This window comes from Pelophylax lessonae (genome assembly GCF_965119305.1).
Source record: "Pelophylax lessonae genome assembly, chromosome: 11".
Taxonomy (NCBI): Eukaryota; Metazoa; Chordata; class Amphibia; order Anura; family Ranidae; genus Pelophylax; species Pelophylax lessonae.
In genome coordinates, this window is record NC_138778.1 from 7,592,623 (window position 1) to 7,612,598 (window position 19,976).

The window sequence follows — 19,976 nt, forward strand, 5'->3', positions numbered from 1 at the left end:
TGCACACATGTCCGGGACAGCTGTGGTCCGGATTGAAAAAGGTTCCTGTGCGTGTTTGAGTCCAATTTTTCAGGTGCGAATTCAGGCAAAAATTCGGGCCTGAATCGCACCTGAACCAGTGAACAGACATGCATTGGACCCCAGGCGCACATATGTGACCCTGGCCTTAAGAATGTTACCCATAGCAACTCCCAAAAAAAAAAAAAAATATTCTTTTAGCAAGGAACATACATTCCACAATATTAACGATGCTATTAAAAGTTTGAACTGTAAATGGCCTCCAGCATTGTTACTGTTTCGGCCTGCTGAAGGCAGCCATTTTGCTGAAGCCCAGAGCTCCTGAACAGCAGTAAATCTTTAGGCTGTCGGCAGATCGGCCCCTAAAAATTCAGCACAGTGCTTAAAAATGGAGAACAACTCTGTAATGTGCAGAGCAGGGTGAGACCGTGTATTACTGGATTTTAAACCCGATAGACACTTATATTTAATGTTTTACATGGCTATACCTGCAAAAGGGGCCGGCCTGAAGTCCTCTAGCAGAACTTTTTAGTGATTGTAAAGTCTGAAAAAATAACAAACGTTATACTTCCCTCCTCTGTGCAGTTGGAGCAGCCCCACTCCTCTTCTTCTCAGGTCCCTTACTGGCGCTTCTGGCCCCTCCCTCCTGCTGAGTGCCCCCACAGTAAACTGTTTGCTATGGGGGCACCGAAGCCGAACCACTGCTCTGTGTGTCCATTTAGACACGGAGCTGTCATTTGGCCCCATTCTCCCCCCCCCCCTCCTCATTGGCTAACTGACTTTGACAGCAGCAGGAGCTAATGATGCCGCACTGCCATCTCAGCCAATGAAGAGGGAGAGTCCCGGGCAGCCGAGACACTCCTGCTACATTGTTGGATCGAGATGGCTCAAGTAAGTTTTAGGGGAGCTGCTGTGCACAGAAGGTGTTTTTTTTTATCATAATTTTGGCTAGAATAAGGGAGGGTTATAACCCCTGTCGGGTTCTTTTTTTTACCATCTGTGTCCCATTGCGGAGATTTTCCTTCACTTCCTCTCCCATAGCCAAACGGCAGTAGGAGGAAATCCCGGTAAATTAGGGGGAATTCCTTGGGGACCCCCAGGTCACCAGAACTAGTGTCCCCATTGGAAGATTTCCAAACTTTGGGATTTTCTTTTATCATCACTTTTAATGATAATGGTAAACAGGACATATACAGAGGGTGAATCTCCTTGATGGGGGCCACATACACCAATAAAAACTCACAGGTGTTCTAATACATCTAGACTTTGTCCATCCCTAAAAATAAGTTTTGCCTTTTTAGTTCTACTTTAAGGCAGGAGTCTTCAAACTATGACCCCTCAGTTGTTTAGGAACTACAATTCCCATCATGCCTAGTCATGTCTGTGAATGTCAGAGCTTTCCAATGCCTCATGGAATCTGACTAAAGTTCCACTTTAATATCACCATCCTTTCAGAGGATGTGGATGGTCACACAATCTGAGGGACCACAGTGCAATTGTTCCATAATATGAAGTGTTTATAGCCAGGAAACCTTTGCAGTAGACAAGCATTGGCCTTCATAACAGTTGTCTGAACCGTTTTGGTCATATTGGGAGACTTCTACCTTTGAGAGGCCCTAACCCTTGATGGTTGACCTAATCTGCTCATCTCCTCCCATCTTCCCTACCATTTATGCCTTGCCCGACATTCATGTTTGTAATGGAACTGCGACCCACACTGCGTTTGTGGGCTTCCATCAGAATACCGCTTCCTCCAGTCTGAACATAGATATCAGATATTACAGCTGCCCTACATACAAAGCTAGCCGACAACGTAGCTTGTATAAGTTCTGGAAACTTTTTATTGAACGACCTCACACAGAATATATACCTCACAGGAGGACATCCCCCCCTCCTGATCAGATTACCCTACCAGGTCAGGTGATTGATTACATTATCCTATGCAGATGAAATTGTGTACAGAAATATAATTAACCTGAACTAATTATCTAAGGAACCACCAACACAAACGGTATTCTACTTTCCCACCAGTAACTAATAGATGACAGTGATTTAATCAACCTGAGCCAATTAACTAGCAGACTTGCCACCATTGAACTCCTGAAGTACAATACACGTTATTATAAGTGTAAACACAGAACCCTCAGTAGATAACAGGTGAGTAAATCAGTATAATCAACCATTTGTGGACGACAGGTGGTTGAGCTGATGATATTAGCATCTGCTATGAGTCTGACTGTGTGAAGCAGTCTCTTATTGGCAATAGGCAGCTAGGCCTTAACATGAATCCTAGGTCTAGATCAGTGTTTCTCAACCTTTTTTCAGTCAAGGCACCCTTTAAAAATTATGGACAGTCTCAAGGCACCCCATTCTAAAATGTACAAACTACACACTATTGCAAACTGGTACTGACTAGTATTCCAATGTTTCTCTTCTCCGTGTTTTTTTTCTCCATCACTCAGTTAATGTGACCCCAGCGCTTATGGAGCGGGGCAGGGTAGGGTCAAACAAGGATGTAAGGCAGACTACTGACATCCTCCTTATCAACCGATGAGGCTATTGGTCATTAAGATGCCGGCAGCTAAAAGGTTTTAATGGTTCACAATTAAATCCTGTGACTTGGTGTAACTAAAAGGCAGGTCTCATGCACACCCCGGCTTGTATACAATTTTTGGGCAATTTTTAGGTGTTTTGCCAAGGCACCCCTGAAGAAACCTCAAGGCACCCCCTGGGTACCCTGGTTGAAAAAGTTTTCATATGTTCCTTGAGATATATTGACAAATCTTACCGTCCCGTTTGAGTAATCCAAACCATATTCTCAGTGTCCATTATTTTCTTGGTCACCCTGTTCCCTAATAGACAGAGGGTGACTTACACATAAGAGGCACCGGGGAAGCTGGGCAAAGCATTTCCCAACCTCTCTAAGGTAATTTGGGTTCCACGAGCTCCACGCCCAAAGTGACTCCCATTTATGACCTCGCAGTGTGAAGATGGTTCTTGAAGTCCTGATCCAAGTGCAGTCTATGGGCACGTCTAGCACAGCAGATGGACCATTTGCCAAACTGCTAAATACAGGGTTCGTACGGTCATGAAAAACCTGGAAAAGTCATGGGATTTTAAAATTGTCTTTTCCAGCCCTGGAAAAGTGTTGGAAAATTAACTTAACCCACAAGGTTTTGGAAAAGTCATGAAAATTATTTGTTGCATATTAGAGCTGCACGATTCTGGCCAAAATGAGAATCACGATTTTTTTGCTTAGAATAAAGATCAGGATTCTCTGTGTAACATATTTTTACATTATAAAAAAAATTGGGATAACTTTACGGTTTTGTTTTATTTTTTTATTCATTAAAGTGTATTAATTGCGTTTGAAAGACTGCTGCGCAAATACAGTGTGACATAAAAATTTACAACAATCACCATTTTATTCTGCAGGGTCTCTGCTAAAAAAAAAAATATATAAATGTTTGGGGGTTCTAACTACTTTTCTAGGAAAAATAAACTGATTTAACTTGCAAGCAACAAGTGTAGGAAAAAGGTTTAGTCTTTAAGAGGTTAAACTTCCTTCCTCCAGCAGAGGGAAAGAAAAGATACAATGTAATCATTTGTGTTTACAATTCAGTGGGAGACTAATGCTGATAGGCTTTTGCGGGAGGCTTTTTTTTTTTTCTTTTGACAGCTGCTCCCTCAGAGCCATGTAAAGAATCGAGCAAGTGTCATGTTAAGATCGTCAGGGGGAGTGAATCGCGATCTCGATTCTGTTACGATTAATCGTGCAGCTCTATTGCATATGCAGAAAAGAGAGAAAGGCGCCACTCAGTGGAGCATGTAAATAATTTTATTGACTCCTATTATAATTAAGAAATTACATGGAGGTGTAAGCATCTATCCTAGCTATAAAAAAAAGGGGATTCACTCCAGAAATAAAGAGATTCTCCCTCTCTACAAGACTCTGGTCCGGCCACATCTGGAGTATTCCGTCCAGTTCTGGGCACCGGTCCTCAGGAAGGATGTGCTGGAACTGGAGAAAGTCCAGAGAAGGGCAACAAAAATAATTAGGGGAATGGAGGACATCAACTATGAGGAAAGACTACAAGCACTGAACTTATTCTCTCTGGAGAACACGATTGAGGGGGGATATGATATCAATGTACAAATACTGTACTGGTGACCCTAGCATAAGGAACAAACTATTCAGAGAAAGGGAATACAATAAGACACGTGGCCACTCACTAGGACTAGAGGAAAGGCGGTTTAACCTTAAAGTACGTAGGTGGTTCTTCACTGTCAAAGCAGTAAGGATGTGGAATTCTCTTCCGCAATCAGTCGTATCAGTAGGGAGCATCGATAGTTTCAAAAAACTATTAGATGGGCACCTTAAAGACCACAACATACAGGAGTATACAATGTACAACATACAGGGGTATACAATGTACAACATACAGGAGTATACAATGTACAACATACAGGGGTATGCAATGTACAACATACAGGGGTATACAATGCACAACATACAGGGGGTATACAATGTACAACATACAGGGGGTATACAATGTACAACATACAGGGGGTATACAATGTACAACATACAGGGGGTATACAATGTACAACATACAGGGGGTATACAATGTACAACATACAGGGGGTATACAAGGCACAACATACAGGGGGTATACAAGGCACAACATACAGGGGGTATACAATGTACAACATACAGGGGTATACAATGTACAACATACAGGGGGTATACAATGTACAACATACAGGGGGTATACAATGTACAACATACAGGGGGTATACAATGTACAACATACAGGGGGTATACAATGTACAACATACAGGGGGTATACAATGTACAACATACAGGGGTATACAATGTACAACATACAGGGGTATACAATGTACCACATACAGGGGGTATACAATGTACGGTTAACAGCAAACACACACACATATCATAGGTTGAACTGGATGGACTGATGTCTTTTTTTCAACCTCACTAACCATGTAACTATAGGGGAGAACCAATCAGGGGAATCGGTGTGATCGAGGCCGCGGTGAAGCGCATACCTCACTGGAGGGCCACACGAACGTGATGACGTGGGGGGAAGGAGCGGTTCACGCATGTTTCGAAATTGGTTACTGCCCCCCCCCCCCGCATCATCACCTTCGTTTGGCCCTCCAGTGAGGTATGCGCTTCACCGTGGCCTCGATCACACCGATTCCCCTGATTGGTTCTCCCCTCTCCCGGCTGCTGGCCAGCCTGGGACGGAAACACCGCGGACCCGGAAGGACGCCGAGCTAGGATAGACGCTTACACCTCCATGTAATTTAACATGTATACATAAACATTTCATGAAACATTAGGTCATGAATATTTACTTGAAGTCATGGAATTTTATTGGTAAAAATGTGTATGAACCCTGTAAATTACTGTTGTCCTGGATTATGCTGAGATAAGCCATTGATGCTCAACCAAATTTCTATGTTTTTTTTTTTTTTGTTTTTTTTTTTCAGAAACTGGGAATAAATTTCACCAACAGTAACAAGGAGACTGTGAAGAACAGTGATGTCCTTTTCCTGGCTGTAAAACCTCCCATCATTCCCTTTGTGCTGGATGAGATTGGCTCCGACATTGAGGACCGTCACATGGTGGTGTCCTGCGCTGCCGGTGTCACTATCGGCTCCATAGAGAAGGTAAAGCTTTAACCTGTTATAGAGAGAATCACTTTGGACCTCGGCCTATGGATTCTTAGTTCTTGAGCGGTACGGTTTGGAACGGTACGCAATTTTTGCCTTTTGATTGTCAAAAGTTGTGAATGGTACCCTAATTCCGAAACGTACCGTACCACTTTTTTTGGGAGCCTTTCGTTGGGGCACCAAGCACAATCGTACCGTACCAACAGGGTGGAGCTACACTATTGAGGTACCGTTGAGCTGATTTACTATTGGCGGTGGAAACGCAAGCCTGATCAAGGTGTACCGTTCCGAACCATACTGAACCGTACTGAACTGTACCGGTCAGTGGAAATGAGGCATTATTAACCACTTAAAGGCTCGTACACACTATAAGAAAATGGGGCGAACATTTTCGTCCAAAGAATTTTCGTACGATTTTTGTATAGTGTGTACACGACTTTCCACAGCCGATTCTTAACCACTTGCTGACTAAGCACTGTATATTTACATCGGCAAAGTGGCAGTCCCAGGCAGAATCACGTTAATAAACGTCATCTGCCTGGGAGGAGCTAGGGGCTAGCGCGTGCCGCCGCCGGCGCGCTCCCTCCCCGTATCGTCAGCGGGGAAGCCAGTGCGGGTGTCAGGCGGCTCCGATTGCCGCCCGACACTGGCGATCTCCCCCCGCTGACAGAAGAGGACGGACGGCTGATGTAAACACTGCCGTCCATTCTTCTCCCTCGGATGATCGGAGACTATGCGATCCTGCTATATAGGATCGCATGTCTCTGTGATCATCTCACAAGCCCAACCCCCCACAGTTAGAATCACTAGGCTTACATTTAACCCCTTGATCACCCACAGTGTTAACCCCTTCCCTGCCAGTGTCATTAGCACAGTAACAGTGCATATTTTTAGCACTGATTACTGTAGTAATGTCCGCCGCAATGTCGCAGTCTCACTAACAATCACAGATCACCGCCATTTTTATTGTTTTTTTTTTTTTTTTTTTTACTAGTAATAGCGGCGATCTGCCATTTTTAGCGGGACTGCGACATTGCGGCGGACAGATCGGACCCCTGACTGACATTTTTGACACTTTTGGGGGACCAGTGACATTACTACAGTAATCAGTGCTATACATATGCACTGTTACTGTAATAATGACACTGGCAGGGAAGGGGTTAACACTGTGGGTGATCAAGGGGTTAAATGTGAACCTAGGGGAGTGATTCTAACTGTAAGGGGGCGTGGCTTTTGAAATGATCATAGAGACCTGTGATCCTATATAGAAGGATCACAGGAGCTCTGTGATCATTCCAGGGAGAAGAATGGTCGGCTGTGTTTACAACAACTGACCGTTCTTCTCTCTCAGCGAGGAGTGATCGCGGGTGCCCGGCGGCAATCGGAGCCACCTACCCGCTGCAAAGGAGTCCCCCCTGCCCCCTAGCTGCAGGTGCGTGACTGACGTATACCTATGTCGATTCGCGCAAGAGGGGCTGCCTGCCGCAGTATAACTGCGGCGGGCGGTCCTTAAAGTGGAGTTCCACCTGAGAAAAAAATTAGATAAAAATCCCCCCGGGACAGTCAGGGCTAGTACATTTCACAATAGATAGCCTCTGAATTGTCCTGGGTCGCACTTACCTTTTAGAAGAAATAATTACCTTGAAAATTTCTTGTCCAGCGCTGCCGTCTTAGGTGTGGGCAGCTGAAGCCGCAGCGCCCCTCTTCTGTGTCCTATTTGTGTCCTCTTCCGTCCCAGAATGCCCTGCACCAGCCCTGACGTCAGTTCCGGTGCAGACGCGTCACCTCTGCACAGCGTCTGGGCATGCCCAGAAGCTGTTTAGCAGTGAATGATGCGCCTGCACCGGAACTGACGAGCGGGGCTGGTGCAGGCGCATTGATTCCTGGGGGCAATGACATTCAGCTCCCAGGAATCAATGCAAGCAGGAAGTCACGGCGGTAGACGTGTCAGCAGAGGGAGGAAGAGGAAGTAAGGGAAGTATATTTTCTTTAAAAACAAAGGAATATGAATAAAAAAATTGAATTATCCAATTCTTTTACAGGTTAAAAAAAAAAAGCAAACGGATGGTGGAAAAAAAAAAAAAATTCAGGGTGGAACTCCGCTTTAACCCATAAAAGACAGTCCATGCTGATTGAGAGAGTGAAGTTCCACTTTTAACTCTAAACCTTTTTTCTTCCAGAAACTGTACGCCTTTCACCCAGCTCCCAGAGTCCTCCGCTGCATGACCAACACCCCTGTGATCGTACGTGAAGGGGCCACGGTATACGCTTCAGGGACCCACGCAGAGGTGGAGGACGCAAAGCTGCTGGAGCAGCTGATGCAGAGTGTGGGGTTTTGCACAGAGGTGGAGGAGGATCTCATTGATGCCGTGACCGGTTTGAGTGGCAGTGGCCCTGCTTATGTAAGTGTGAAGACCGGTGTGGCCCTATTCTATGAGGGCTCATGCATATGGACGTTTGCAGGTGTAAGTTTCTCATTTGGGGGGTACGTTGTATGAGCATGCGTGGGTCAGTGCAAGTTTACCTTGCAACAAGTACAGCCATTAATTTCTGTGGTGGGCTGTACACAGTGGCGGCTGGTGCTCAAAAATTTTGGGGGGGCGCAAACAAACCAATGATGGGGGTTATTATTATGGACACTGACACCAATGATCGGGATTACTATTGCAGCCACTGATATTGGAGGTGCTATAGTGCGGCCCTCTGGAGGTGTCGGGGGCCGGATGTGGCCCTTTATGATGATGGAGTCCGGTGACCGTACACTGTGTAGAGGGTGTGGGGAAGTGTGATCTCCATCCATCCCACCGATCCCAGTCCCGGCTCCTCTGCAGCTCCCTCCTTCCGGCCCACGTGTAGGGAGGGGAGCCGGCTACGTCTAGCAGAGAGGGGGAGGCGGCACACAGCGCACACCGGACACCCCACCAGTCCGATCCCGGCGATCGGTCGGTATTAGATCCCCCCCCCCCCATAAACACACACAGAGGGCTGAGTTGAACAGTGCTGGTCCCGGGACTCACCTCGGTGTCGGGGGTGTCCGGTGCTCACAGCTCTACACCCATGGGGATCAGACGCGCTTCCTGATTGGCCAGGAGGAGGATCCGTGTGACAATAGCGAATTTTCATTCGCTATTGTCACACAATGGGTGGGCTCGGGACGCACTGCTCTTCCCCCCGGATCTACCCTTTTTTTTTTTAGCCTGTGAGAGTGAGAGCCTCTGGCTCTAATCACATGGCTAAAAAAAAAAAAAATCCCATTGTACTCCATGCGTCCGGCGCCCCGCATGTAGATTAGGGGGCTGGACGCATTGATAGGGGGGGGGGCAGCACCCCTGCGCCCCATATACACCGGCCGCCACTGGCTGTACATGCCATCTGTGGCTTCCCAGGTTCAGGAAAATGCCGGGATGTTTACACCAGAGGAGATTTACACCTGCAAACATTTGTGTGCATGAGCCTTAAATGTGTCTAAAATAAGAATATTTTGTGCTCATTGCATTTCGTGTTTGGAAATAACATTGCAGCTGAAGCTTGCACTGTACCTGTATGTCCTCCCATGTGCTTGTATGCATGCCTAACAACGTCGGGGCATGCTCCTAATGAGACGACGGATAATGTCCTGGGTATTTCCTCCCAGATCTGGACCAGGACATCACTGAGCTCCTGACCAGACTGAGGTGTAACCTGACGGCGTCGGATGGACCGAAACATAATGTCCCAGAGGTGTTCTATTGGATTTAGGTCAGGAGAGTGTGGGGGGCCATTCAATGGTATCAATTCCTTCATCCTCCAGGAACTGGCTGCATACTCTCGGCACATGAGGCCGGGCATTGTTGTGCACCAGGAGGAACCCAGGACCCACTGCACCAGCGTAGGGTCTGACAATGGGTCCAAGGATTTCATCCCGATACCTAATGGCAGTCAGGGTGCCATTGTCTAGCCTGTAGAGGTCTGTGCGTCCCTCCATGGATTTGCCTCCCCAGACCATCACTGACCACCACCAAACCGGTCATGCTGAACGATGTTACAGGCAGCATAACATTCTCCACGGCTTCTCCAGACTCTTTCACGTCTGTCACATGTGCTCAGGGTGAACCTGCTCTCATCTGTGAAAAGCACAGGGTGGCAGTGGTGGAGCTGCCAATTCTGGTGTTCAATGGCAAATGCCAATCGAGCTCCACAGTGCCAGGCAGTGAGCACAGGGCCCACTAGAGGCTGTCAGGCCACCCTCACCCACCTTGCTTAGTGCACTTGTAAGCAGTCATGTTGGAACAGGAAGGGGCCATCCCCAAACTCTTCCCACAAAGTTGGGAGGATGAAATTGGCCAAAATGTCTTGGTATTCTCAGGCCTTAGGAGTTCCCTTCACTGGAACTAAGGGGCCAAGCCCAACCCCTGAAATACAACCCCACAACATAATCCCCCCTCCACCAAATGATTTGGTCCAGTGCACAAAGCAAGGTCCATAAAGACATGGATGAGCGAGTTTGGTGTGAAGGAACCTGACTGGCCTGCACAGAGTCCTCACCTAAATCCAATAGAACACATTTGGGATAAATTGGAGTGGAGACTGTGAGCTAGACCTTCTCGTCCATCATCAGTGCCTGACCTCACAAATGCGCTTCTGGAAGAATGGTCAAACATTCCCATAGACACTCCTAAACCTTGTGGACAGCCTTCCCAGAAGAGTTGAAGCTGTTATAGCTGCAAAGGGTGGAGCCAACTCAATATTGAACCCTACGGACTAAAGCCCCGTACACACGTACCGATCGTCGGCCGAAAAGCTTCGGCCGATGACCCATCTGCCGATTGTAGGCTTGTTAGTATGATGCCGCCGACAGCGCACATTCGGCCGAAAAGAATCTGTCATGCAAGCATTAAAATTTTTGTAGGCCGATTGTTCGCCAGTCAGTACAGATTTCGGCCGACAGACAGCAGATTTGCAAGACTGGGCATGCTCAGAAAAGAAAAAACACAGGGAAAGTGAACCATCACATGACATCACTTCTGTAGTCGGCGGACAAAATTCTTGTGCAGTCTTTTGCACTTTTCAACAGACACACAGCCCCTGGACAAAAGACGGCCGATCGTTCGGCCGACGATCGGTACGTGTGTACGGGGCTTTAGACTGGGATGCCATTAAAGTTCATGTGTGTGTAAAGGCAGGCATCCCAATACTTTTGGTAATACAGTGCATATCCTAATAGGGAGTGTTCTGATTTATGATGGCCTGTCATTTTTAATAGTAGGGTTCTGGTGTTGCATAATCCACCATAATTACTTTCTGATAGATTTTTAGGACTCTCATGAGTGCACCACGTGCTCAAGTCTTTTCCTGTTAGTACAGGCCTATAAGGGGGGGGGGGGGGGGTTGTGCCTCATAATGGGGCGTTTTAAATATTCATAATACCTGGAAACATCCTAATCATTACGCACGTCATGCTACATAGTTATTCTGGTTGAACAAAGTAGGGATGCACCGATCCGATATTCGGATCGGATATCCGCCCCGATACGGGCAAAATAGCTGGATCGGGGGATCGGTAAAATGAACAGATCCACGGGCCGATCCGGTTTTGCTCTTTATAGCTTGTGAGAGCGCAGAGAACAGCTGTCAAAGAAAAAAAAAAAAAAAAAAGAGCCTCCTGCAAATGCCTTTCAACTCTCCCAATTAAGTAATTAATGATTACAATGTATCTTTTCATTCCGTCTAGATTTTGAATGCACAATGTTATAAGGTATCTGCCGCTACCGATCCGGAAGTATTATTTTGTTATAAGCTCACAAAACAGTACTTCCGGATGAGACTCGGGATCAGCGATTTCACAAAGCAAAAGATCGGGATCGGGACCAAAAAAGTCGGATCGGTGCATCCCTAGAAAAAAGACACAAGTCCATCCAGTTCAACCATGTTGTGGAAGTGTGATAAAAAGGCGCAGAACCCCCCATTGTACTCTTCAAAGGATTTTGCTTACTAAGGCAAAGTGTTGCATTCTTTTAACCCTGGCTGCTTGCTTAACACATATTGTATGTGCTGTGACAGATGGGTGGGCTTTACCACCCACACACCACATATATGCCTCAAAGGGTAGCTGAGGTTTCTGAGAGCAGCCCCTACGCAAGGACCGAGCTGTCCAAGACGGCTCTCGGCCCACACTGATTGGTCCAAGACGGCTCTCGGCCCAGCTCCTGATCATGTGACCATTATGACAACCAATCACAGTGGTCATGATCACCGATCCTTACCCCCACCCCCTCACGGGTGTACAGACCCTAATAAAGAGACCCCGGGGCTGGGCAGGAAGGGGTTAACCAATGATTTGTATCCTCTTTTGCTGGTTGGATTACACTAAACCAGAGCGAAGCTGGTTTCTGATTGGTTGCTGTGGGTTTTTTGACCATCGGCTCAGACGAGTGATAATTCGTTACGGGTGCAGCTCAATGGCATCAGTCAGTCCCTGGCTTTTTTTTTTTCGCTTGAATATACCATTAGCAAGATCTCCCAGCAATAATTCCTGACTCTGCTCCTGTCCACCTGGGAATTTTGAGTGTTAAAACCCACCTTTGTGTGTTCTGGTCTCCTCCTGTTACATTCTCCTCCATAATATAAAATGAATAACAGACTCGGGAACTCAGCACAAGGATGTTGGGTACCCATCATAATGGGCACAGCAGGTGTACAGATCTAATAACTCAAAGCAGGGATGATGGGAAACCTCATATGGGGCACAGCAGGTGTACAGACCCGGGAACTCAGCATAGGGATGGTGGGAACCCCTCATAATGGGCACAGCGGGGGTACAGACCCAGGAACTCAGCACAGGGATGGTGGGAACCCCTCATAATGGGCACAGCAGGTGTACAGACCCAGGAACTCAGCACAGGGATGGTGGGAACCCCTCATAATGGGCACAGCGGGTGTACAGACCCAGGAACTCAGCACAGGGATGGTGGGAATCCCTCATAATGGGCACAGCAAGTGTACAGACCCGGGAACTCAGCACAGGGATGGTGAGAACCCCTTATAATGGGCACAGCAGGTGTACAGACCCAGGAACTCAGCACAGGGATGGTGGGAACCCCTCGTAATGGGCACAGCAGGCGTATAAACTCAGGAACTCCATAGAGGTAGAGCTGCACGATTTATCGTTTTAGGATCGCGATCTCGATTCACCCCCCTATACGATCTCCATTCTAACTATCGGCGATTCTGGGGGCAGGGCCTGGAACGCAAGTGGCGGCGTCGCCACCGATACAGGAACTGACGCCAGCAGTGAGAGACCGCATCCACTGATGGGCGGTACCTTCAGAAGCCCCATGGACGCTGCACTCCAGCCCTCACATTCCATCGTGAGGTAATCGACAGAGGAGGGGAGGAAAGGAGGGGAGGAGAGGAGGGGGTGCAATCCCTAAAAAAAAATAAAATAAAAATAATAATAATTAAATGTGTATTCTAATGTGTGGAAATAGAGATTATATATATATATATATATATATATATATATATATATATATATATATATATATATATATATATATATATATATATATAATATATATATATATAATCTCCATCACACATTATAATACACATTTAATTTTTTTTAGGGATTACATTTTCTGCACATAACACTACCTTTTCAGCAGTTTGACTTGTGAATTATTAATATAATATAATAAATGAAATTATTATTTTCATTATATATTATTTATGATTTTATATATATATATATATATATATATATATAAAAATAATAATTTGATATACACTCACAAAAGTTTCTCCCACTTTTTCATTTTTATTTTTTGAAATGTCACATTACAAGATGATTCAATCGAGTTAATGTACAATGACATGCAGTGAAGTGTGCGGTGACTTTGTTGCATAAAATTCAGCATATCTATTTTTTTTTTTTTTCTTTACACAAAGCGCCACAACCTACCTTATCACAATGTTATGGTGGGTACAGGCCAGGGCACACAGAAAATAAATGTGGTCTGGGTGCCATTGCGTTATGCCTGCAGTGCACCATTTATGGACCGCCCACCGTGTATTTACGTCGGAATTTTGACATTAAATACCGGGGTTATGGCAGTAGATAGCTGCAATAACCCCGGTATGTTTTTTTTTTTTAAACGGCGGACGGTCTGCTTTAACATAAGTGTGGTCCCAGCGGCGGATTTTGAGAATCGTGATCTTCATTCTAAGCCAAAAAATCGTGATTCTCATTTTTGCCAGAATCGTGCAGCTCTACATAGAGGTCTCACCAATAGACCACTAAGGGACAGAAGAGACTGTCAGTTGGGTTAACTGTCCAGCATCTACCAGTTTTGAGTGGCGTGACCCTTTAAAGTGGATCGCTCTTCATGCCAAGTCTAAGTTCTCTCTTTATTCTCGCAGGCATTCACAGCTCTGGATGCTCTGGCTGATGGAGGGGTGAAGATGGGTCTGCCTAGAAGGCTTGCAGTTCGTCTCGGTGCTCAGGCCATGCTGGTTGGTACATGTTTTGTTTACTGTTCTTTACAATGGCACCCCACCCACCAGACCTACCCCCCCCCCCCACCAGACCTACCCCCCCCCCCACCAGACCTACCCCACCCACCAAACCTACCCACCCCACCCACCAAACCTACCCCACCCACCAGACCTACCCCACCCACCCCACCCACCAGACCTACCCCACCCACCAAACCTACCCACCAGACCTACCCCACCCACCAGACCTACCCCACCCACCAGACCTACCCCACCCACCAAACCTACCCACCCCACCCCACCCACCAGACCTACCCCACCCACCAGACCTACCCCACCCCACCCACCAAACCTACCCACCCCACCCACCAGACCTACCCCACCCACCAGACCTACCCCACCCACCAGACCTACCCCACCCACCAAACCTACCCACCAGACCTACCCCACCCACCAGACCTACCCCACCCACCAGACCTACCCCACCCACCAAACCTACCCACCCCACCCCACCCACCAGACCTACCCCACCCACCAGACCTACCCCACCCCACCCACCAGACCTACCCCACCCACCAGATCTACCCACCCACCAGAAGATTCATACTCTCTGTAATATCTTAGGGGGCAGCAAAAATGCTTCTCGAATCAGAAGAGCATCCTGGGCAGTTGAAGGATAACGTTTGCTCCCCAGGGGGCGCTACCATTCACGCTCTGCACTTCTTGGAAAGCGGAGGATTCCGGTCCCTGCTCATCAATGCTGTGGAAGCATCCTGCATCAGGACAAGGTCAGTCATCTCCTGAAAGAACGAGGAGGAAAAAAAATAAATCCTATGATCATGTTAAACAGAATTGTGAGTAGATACCTCAGTATTCTGCTTCTCCTTTATTATCCAATCACAGCCTAGGAATGTGTTTTTTACCAGACTGTGCCGCTGCATTCCAAATCCGGGTTCTGGCTGTGTGTTGGATTTGGGTTTCTAGAATACTGAACAGAATCGCAAACCATTTGGCAAGCAAAATGGTTCCTTGTATGTGCAGGCCAGCTGACAGCTGAAATGTAAACCTAAGAATGCCAGAAATTAAAAATTTGTTTAAAAAAAAGAGTAGGGTTCTCCCCCCCCCCCCCCACCCCCAATCCTTGCCAGGCTCTTCAGGTGTGGTATGGATTTTAAGAGGAACCCCACACCAAAATATAAATAAAATTGGGGTGCCAGAGATCCGCGAACACGATCTCCATCTTCCCCTCTCCCAGAAATGCGGTCTGCCTTTTTTTCTTAGGGCAGACCACCGTTCTGCCTCTCCTGGGAACAATGGCTGGGTGCCGGGGAACATGGGGTCTGCAGGACCCACTGATTGGCTCCCTCTGTGTCCAAAAACACCAGGAGCAGATCGCCGGTGGTGAGTGTGCGACCCAGACCCAGTGCAGGAAATCGCCCCCCCCCCCCTAGATTGACACCCACCTCTGACACCCACCTCTCAAGATCTTTTGCTACTTGCATAACCACTGCTTACATGAGGGCTGAAGGCTCTTGAATGTCCAACACACTGAGACAGGGTGCTGTCGGTTCCCTACTGCGCATGCGCGAAGCGCGCTGCACATTCTCATAGGCTCAGCGGGGGGGGGGGGGGAATTTCTGGTGGATGGCGCCGTTGCGCTGTCTCCTGGAAGTGGAGAAGGGTACCTGTCAAAAAAACAGGTACCGCCCCCCCCCTCCTCCTAAAAGGTGCCAAATGTGGCACTGGAAGCAAATGAGTGGAAGTTCCACTTTTGGGTGGAACTCTGCTTTAATTATGTTTTCTGTATACAGTTGTGTTTGCATATGATAATGTGATCAGTCTCATTTGAGAGTGTAGTGTATAAAAAGCCTATATTCTTGTTCAATAAAGAGTTCCAGTTTCATACAAGCTTTTTGCCGGCTAGTCTTGTATGGTGCGGCTATAATATCTGATATCTATGTTCAGACTGGAGGAAGCGGTATACTGACGGAAGCACTCAAATTATTGGGGGATGCTTTTTATACATGAAATAATGTGTATTGTACTTTGTGAGCTCAATGCCGGCAAGTCTGACCTGGAATGAGATCCCTGATTGTCCAGGTGGCTAGTTGTTTAAATTAACTTAATGTTTATAGTGTTATTTCTATTCATGTGTATGAAAAGCCTGTATTGTTTAAAAAAATGTTCCAGTTCATACAAGCCATTTGTCGGCTAGTCTTGTATGGTGCGGCTATAATATCTGATATCTATGTCCAGACTGCCGGAAGAGCTTAAGTGGAGTGTGGGATGGTTCTGCCACACCAACCAATCAGAAATAATCTTTTAGCTTATTTGCATATTTAAAAGCACAGTGCGTTGACCCATTTTTCTTTGTCCCCCTAGAGAGCTCCAGTATTATGCAGACCAGGAGAAGATTCCAGCAGCCGCCATCAAGAAAACGACGCTCAGTAAAGTTCAGCTAGAATCTCCAACGATTTCCACCGCTTCCCACGGGGTGAAAGTCAGTCTGTTCAACAGCAAGTCTCCAGGAGCCCGAAAATTCTGAGAGAGGCCGTCTATTTCAGAGCAAAGCCATAGACCAGCTGGACAGGATGGACAGGGTGTGCATGTGAGGCCAAGAGCCCCCCTTTTTATGGGCCTGAAGGGCTAAGAGCCCCCACCCCACCCCACGGTGACAGCTGTGATTGGTTCTCTGCAGATCTCTGGTTATAATGAATGGATTTGTATGCAGAACACGTCAGATGTCTGCATGGCTTTACACATCCATTGTGGCCTTCACACATTTTATTAACCTTTTTATTGCCACCGACGGCAGCGGCAGCATCGGCCTGTAATCAGACTCCTGGCTGCTCCAACGGCTTGGAGTTTATTTACATATTCACAGCCGCATGTCAGCGTGTATGTATAGAAAGGGAAGAGCGCCATCTAGTGGGCAGTGGGATACTTTTGGTCATGTACTCGCTGATACTTTGCGTCAATACAATAAAAATTGTCACAAACCGCACTGCAAAGAATCGCTTGCGATTTGAACAGGACTGAGGTGTGATTCCTGTCCAAATGTGTGTGTAGAAAGGGAAAAGTGCCATCTAGTGGGCAATTTATTAAAAATGTTAGAACTCTGCATAGTGTTCCGATCCCGCCGATGATAGGAAATCACGGCCGCTGGAGGAGATGTAGAGGCGGTTTGCCCTTCAGCTGACATTTCTTCCGCCCTATACCCATGGGGGTCCCAGGACTTCTCCTTCAGCCATGTGAGCACTCACAGTAGATATCTAGGCCAAATGCAAAATCTTTTTAGGTGTCCCCGGTCCCGCCGATGATAGGAAATCACAGCCGCTGAAGGTGCTCACTGGGCTGGAGGAGATGTAGAGGTGGTCTGCCCTTAACCACTTCTGGACTGGAAGGATTTGCCCCCTAAGGGTCCTTTCACACGAACGATCCGATCAGATCCGCCTGTGAGTTTTTTAAGTGGACCGGATCGGATCCTCCATGCATCCCTATGGGGCAGCGGATGTCAGCAGAGACACCTCCACTGACACCCGCTGCTATCCAATTCCTTGAAATCCGGACGGATAGAAACCCTATTTTCCATCCGTCCAGCATATCGGATCGGATGAGAAAGGACAGGCGGTCCGTTCTCATCCGATTCCCCCATAGAGGACAGCGGGGATCTGACAGCTCCGTCTCCGCACACAGAGCCGAGACGGAGCTGTCGTCATCTTCCTGCTCAGCGGGGATTGGCGGATCGATTCCCCCGCTGAGCAGAGAACGGACTGCGCCGGACAGCGGATAGTGTGAAAGGACCCTTAATAGCCAGGCCTGTTTTTTTTGCGATTCGGCACCGCGTTACTTTAACGGACAATCGCGCGGTCGGGCGACGCTGTACCCAAATAAAATTGATGCCTTTTTCCATAAATAGAGATTTCTTTTGGTGATATTTGATCACCTCTGGTTTTTTTTCTTTTTCTTTTTGCGCTATAAACAAAAAGAACAAAAAAAAAAACAATATTTTTTACTTTCTGCTATATAACATTCACAAAAAAAATTAAAAATCAAATTTTTTTTCATCATTTTAGGCCAATTTGTATTCTGCTACATCGCAGAAATACAAAAATCGCAATAAGCGTATTTTGATTGGTTTGCGCAAAAGTTATTGAGTCTACATACTAGGGGAAAGATTTTTTTTTTTTTTTTACTAGTAATGGCGGTGATCTGCGATTTTTAGCGGGAATGCGACATTGCGGCGGACAGATCGGACCCCTAACTGACAATTTTGACACTTTTGGGGGGACCAGTGACATTACTACAGTAATCAGTGCTAAAAATATGCATTGTCACTGTACTAATGACACTGGCAGGGAAGGGGTTAACACCAGGGGGCGATCAAAGGGTTAAATGTGCCCCTAGGGCAGTGATGGCGAACTTTGGCACCCCAGATGTTTTGGAACTACATTTCCCATGATGCCCAATTACAAGCTTCATGGAAAATGTAGTTCCAGAACATCTGGGGTGCCAAGGTTCGCCATCACTGCCCTAGGGGGTGCTTTCTAACTGTGTGGGGAATGGGCTTATGGAATGAACACAGAGACCTGTGATCCTAAATAAAAGGAACACAGGATCCCTGTGTTCACAACTGACTGAAGTGCGGTGTGCGGTGTTTACAATAGCAGACCGCCGTTCTGTCTCTCTGGGGAGCGATCGTGGGGCCGGCCCCGCTGATCGCCTCCCCCCTGTGTCGATAGGTGTGGGAGCGCACCTCTGCTAGCGGTCCCGCGAAGTGGCGTACAGTTACGTCGTTTCGCGGGACAGAGCCGACCTGCCGCCATATAAGTACGGCGGCTGGTCGGTCAGTGGTTAAAGAGAAGCTCCGTCTGAAATAAAAATGAAGTCCGTAGATACAAATCCTGTATCTCCTTACTTTTAATATTCGGACACTTACCTGTCCGGGGATCCCGCAATGTCGGCACCCCAAGTGCGTCACTTCACAGCCGGTTTCATACTGCGCATGCGTGAGTTGCACTGCGCTTTCTGAATTGTCCCGCCACCTTCTGGGGCACACACGGGTCGCAGAAGGCAGAGGGGCTGGAAGGAGGAGGGGCTTAGTATGTCGTTGATTGCCATTCGACGATCTTACCCGGAAGTGGGAGCAGGTAACTGTCAAACCCCCCCCCCCCCCAAAAAAAAATTGCCAAATGTGGCAGTGGAGGAGGGGGAGGGTGCGAACCCCCTTTTGGATGGAGCTCCGCTTTAAAGTGATATTACATTGTTATTTTATATTTTTATTTTTTTTCTTCCCTCCTCTGTGTAATGGTTTTGCACAGAGCGTCCCGGATCCTCCTCCTCTCGGGTCCCCCGCCAGTGCCTCAGGCCCCTCCTCCTTGGGGAGTACCACTTTGCATGGGGGTACCTGTGCGTTCTTGCTCCCTGCATCTATTGACACGTACCAGTCGACTGGGCCCGCTCCCCACTCTCATGACAGAATTTGATTGACAGCAGCAGCGGGAGTCAATGACTGGCGCTGATATCAGTCTGCCCAATGAGGAAGGAGACGCTGCTGCTCTCATGCACATCTCTGGATCGGCTCGGGTAAGAATAAGGGGGCTGGGAGGGGCTTCTGCAGCCTAAGTTTTTTACTTTTAATGTATATAATGCATTAGAACCTTGATGCTTCAGAACCACTTTAAGAAAGGGCTGCGGTAGTGAAATGGTTAAAGGATGCAGTGGTGCCACCTTCCCCCTCCCCCAACTTGCTAACTGGATAATAAAGGAGCAGCAACATGCTGATA

The 19,976-nt window shown here is 47.3% G+C and overlaps 1 protein-coding gene across 1 annotated transcript in view; it reads left to right on the top strand.

Moving 5' to 3' along the window:
- PYCR1 (pyrroline-5-carboxylate reductase 1) overlaps positions 1–16,813 on the top strand; it is a 36,104-nt gene extending 19,291 nt beyond the window's left edge. The window contains exons 4-8 of the mRNA XM_082271305.1: positions 5,536–5,715; positions 7,899–8,120; positions 14,116–14,208; positions 14,815–14,978; positions 16,573–16,813. Coding sequence (XP_082127431.1) covers positions 5,536–5,715; positions 7,899–8,120; positions 14,116–14,208; positions 14,815–14,978; positions 16,573–16,735 — 822 coding nt within the window. The 3' untranslated portion in view covers positions 16,736–16,813. The remainder of the gene's footprint in view (positions 1–5,535; positions 5,716–7,898; positions 8,121–14,115; positions 14,209–14,814; positions 14,979–16,572) is intronic.
- The last annotated feature ends 3,163 nt before the right edge of the window (positions 16,814–19,976 follow it).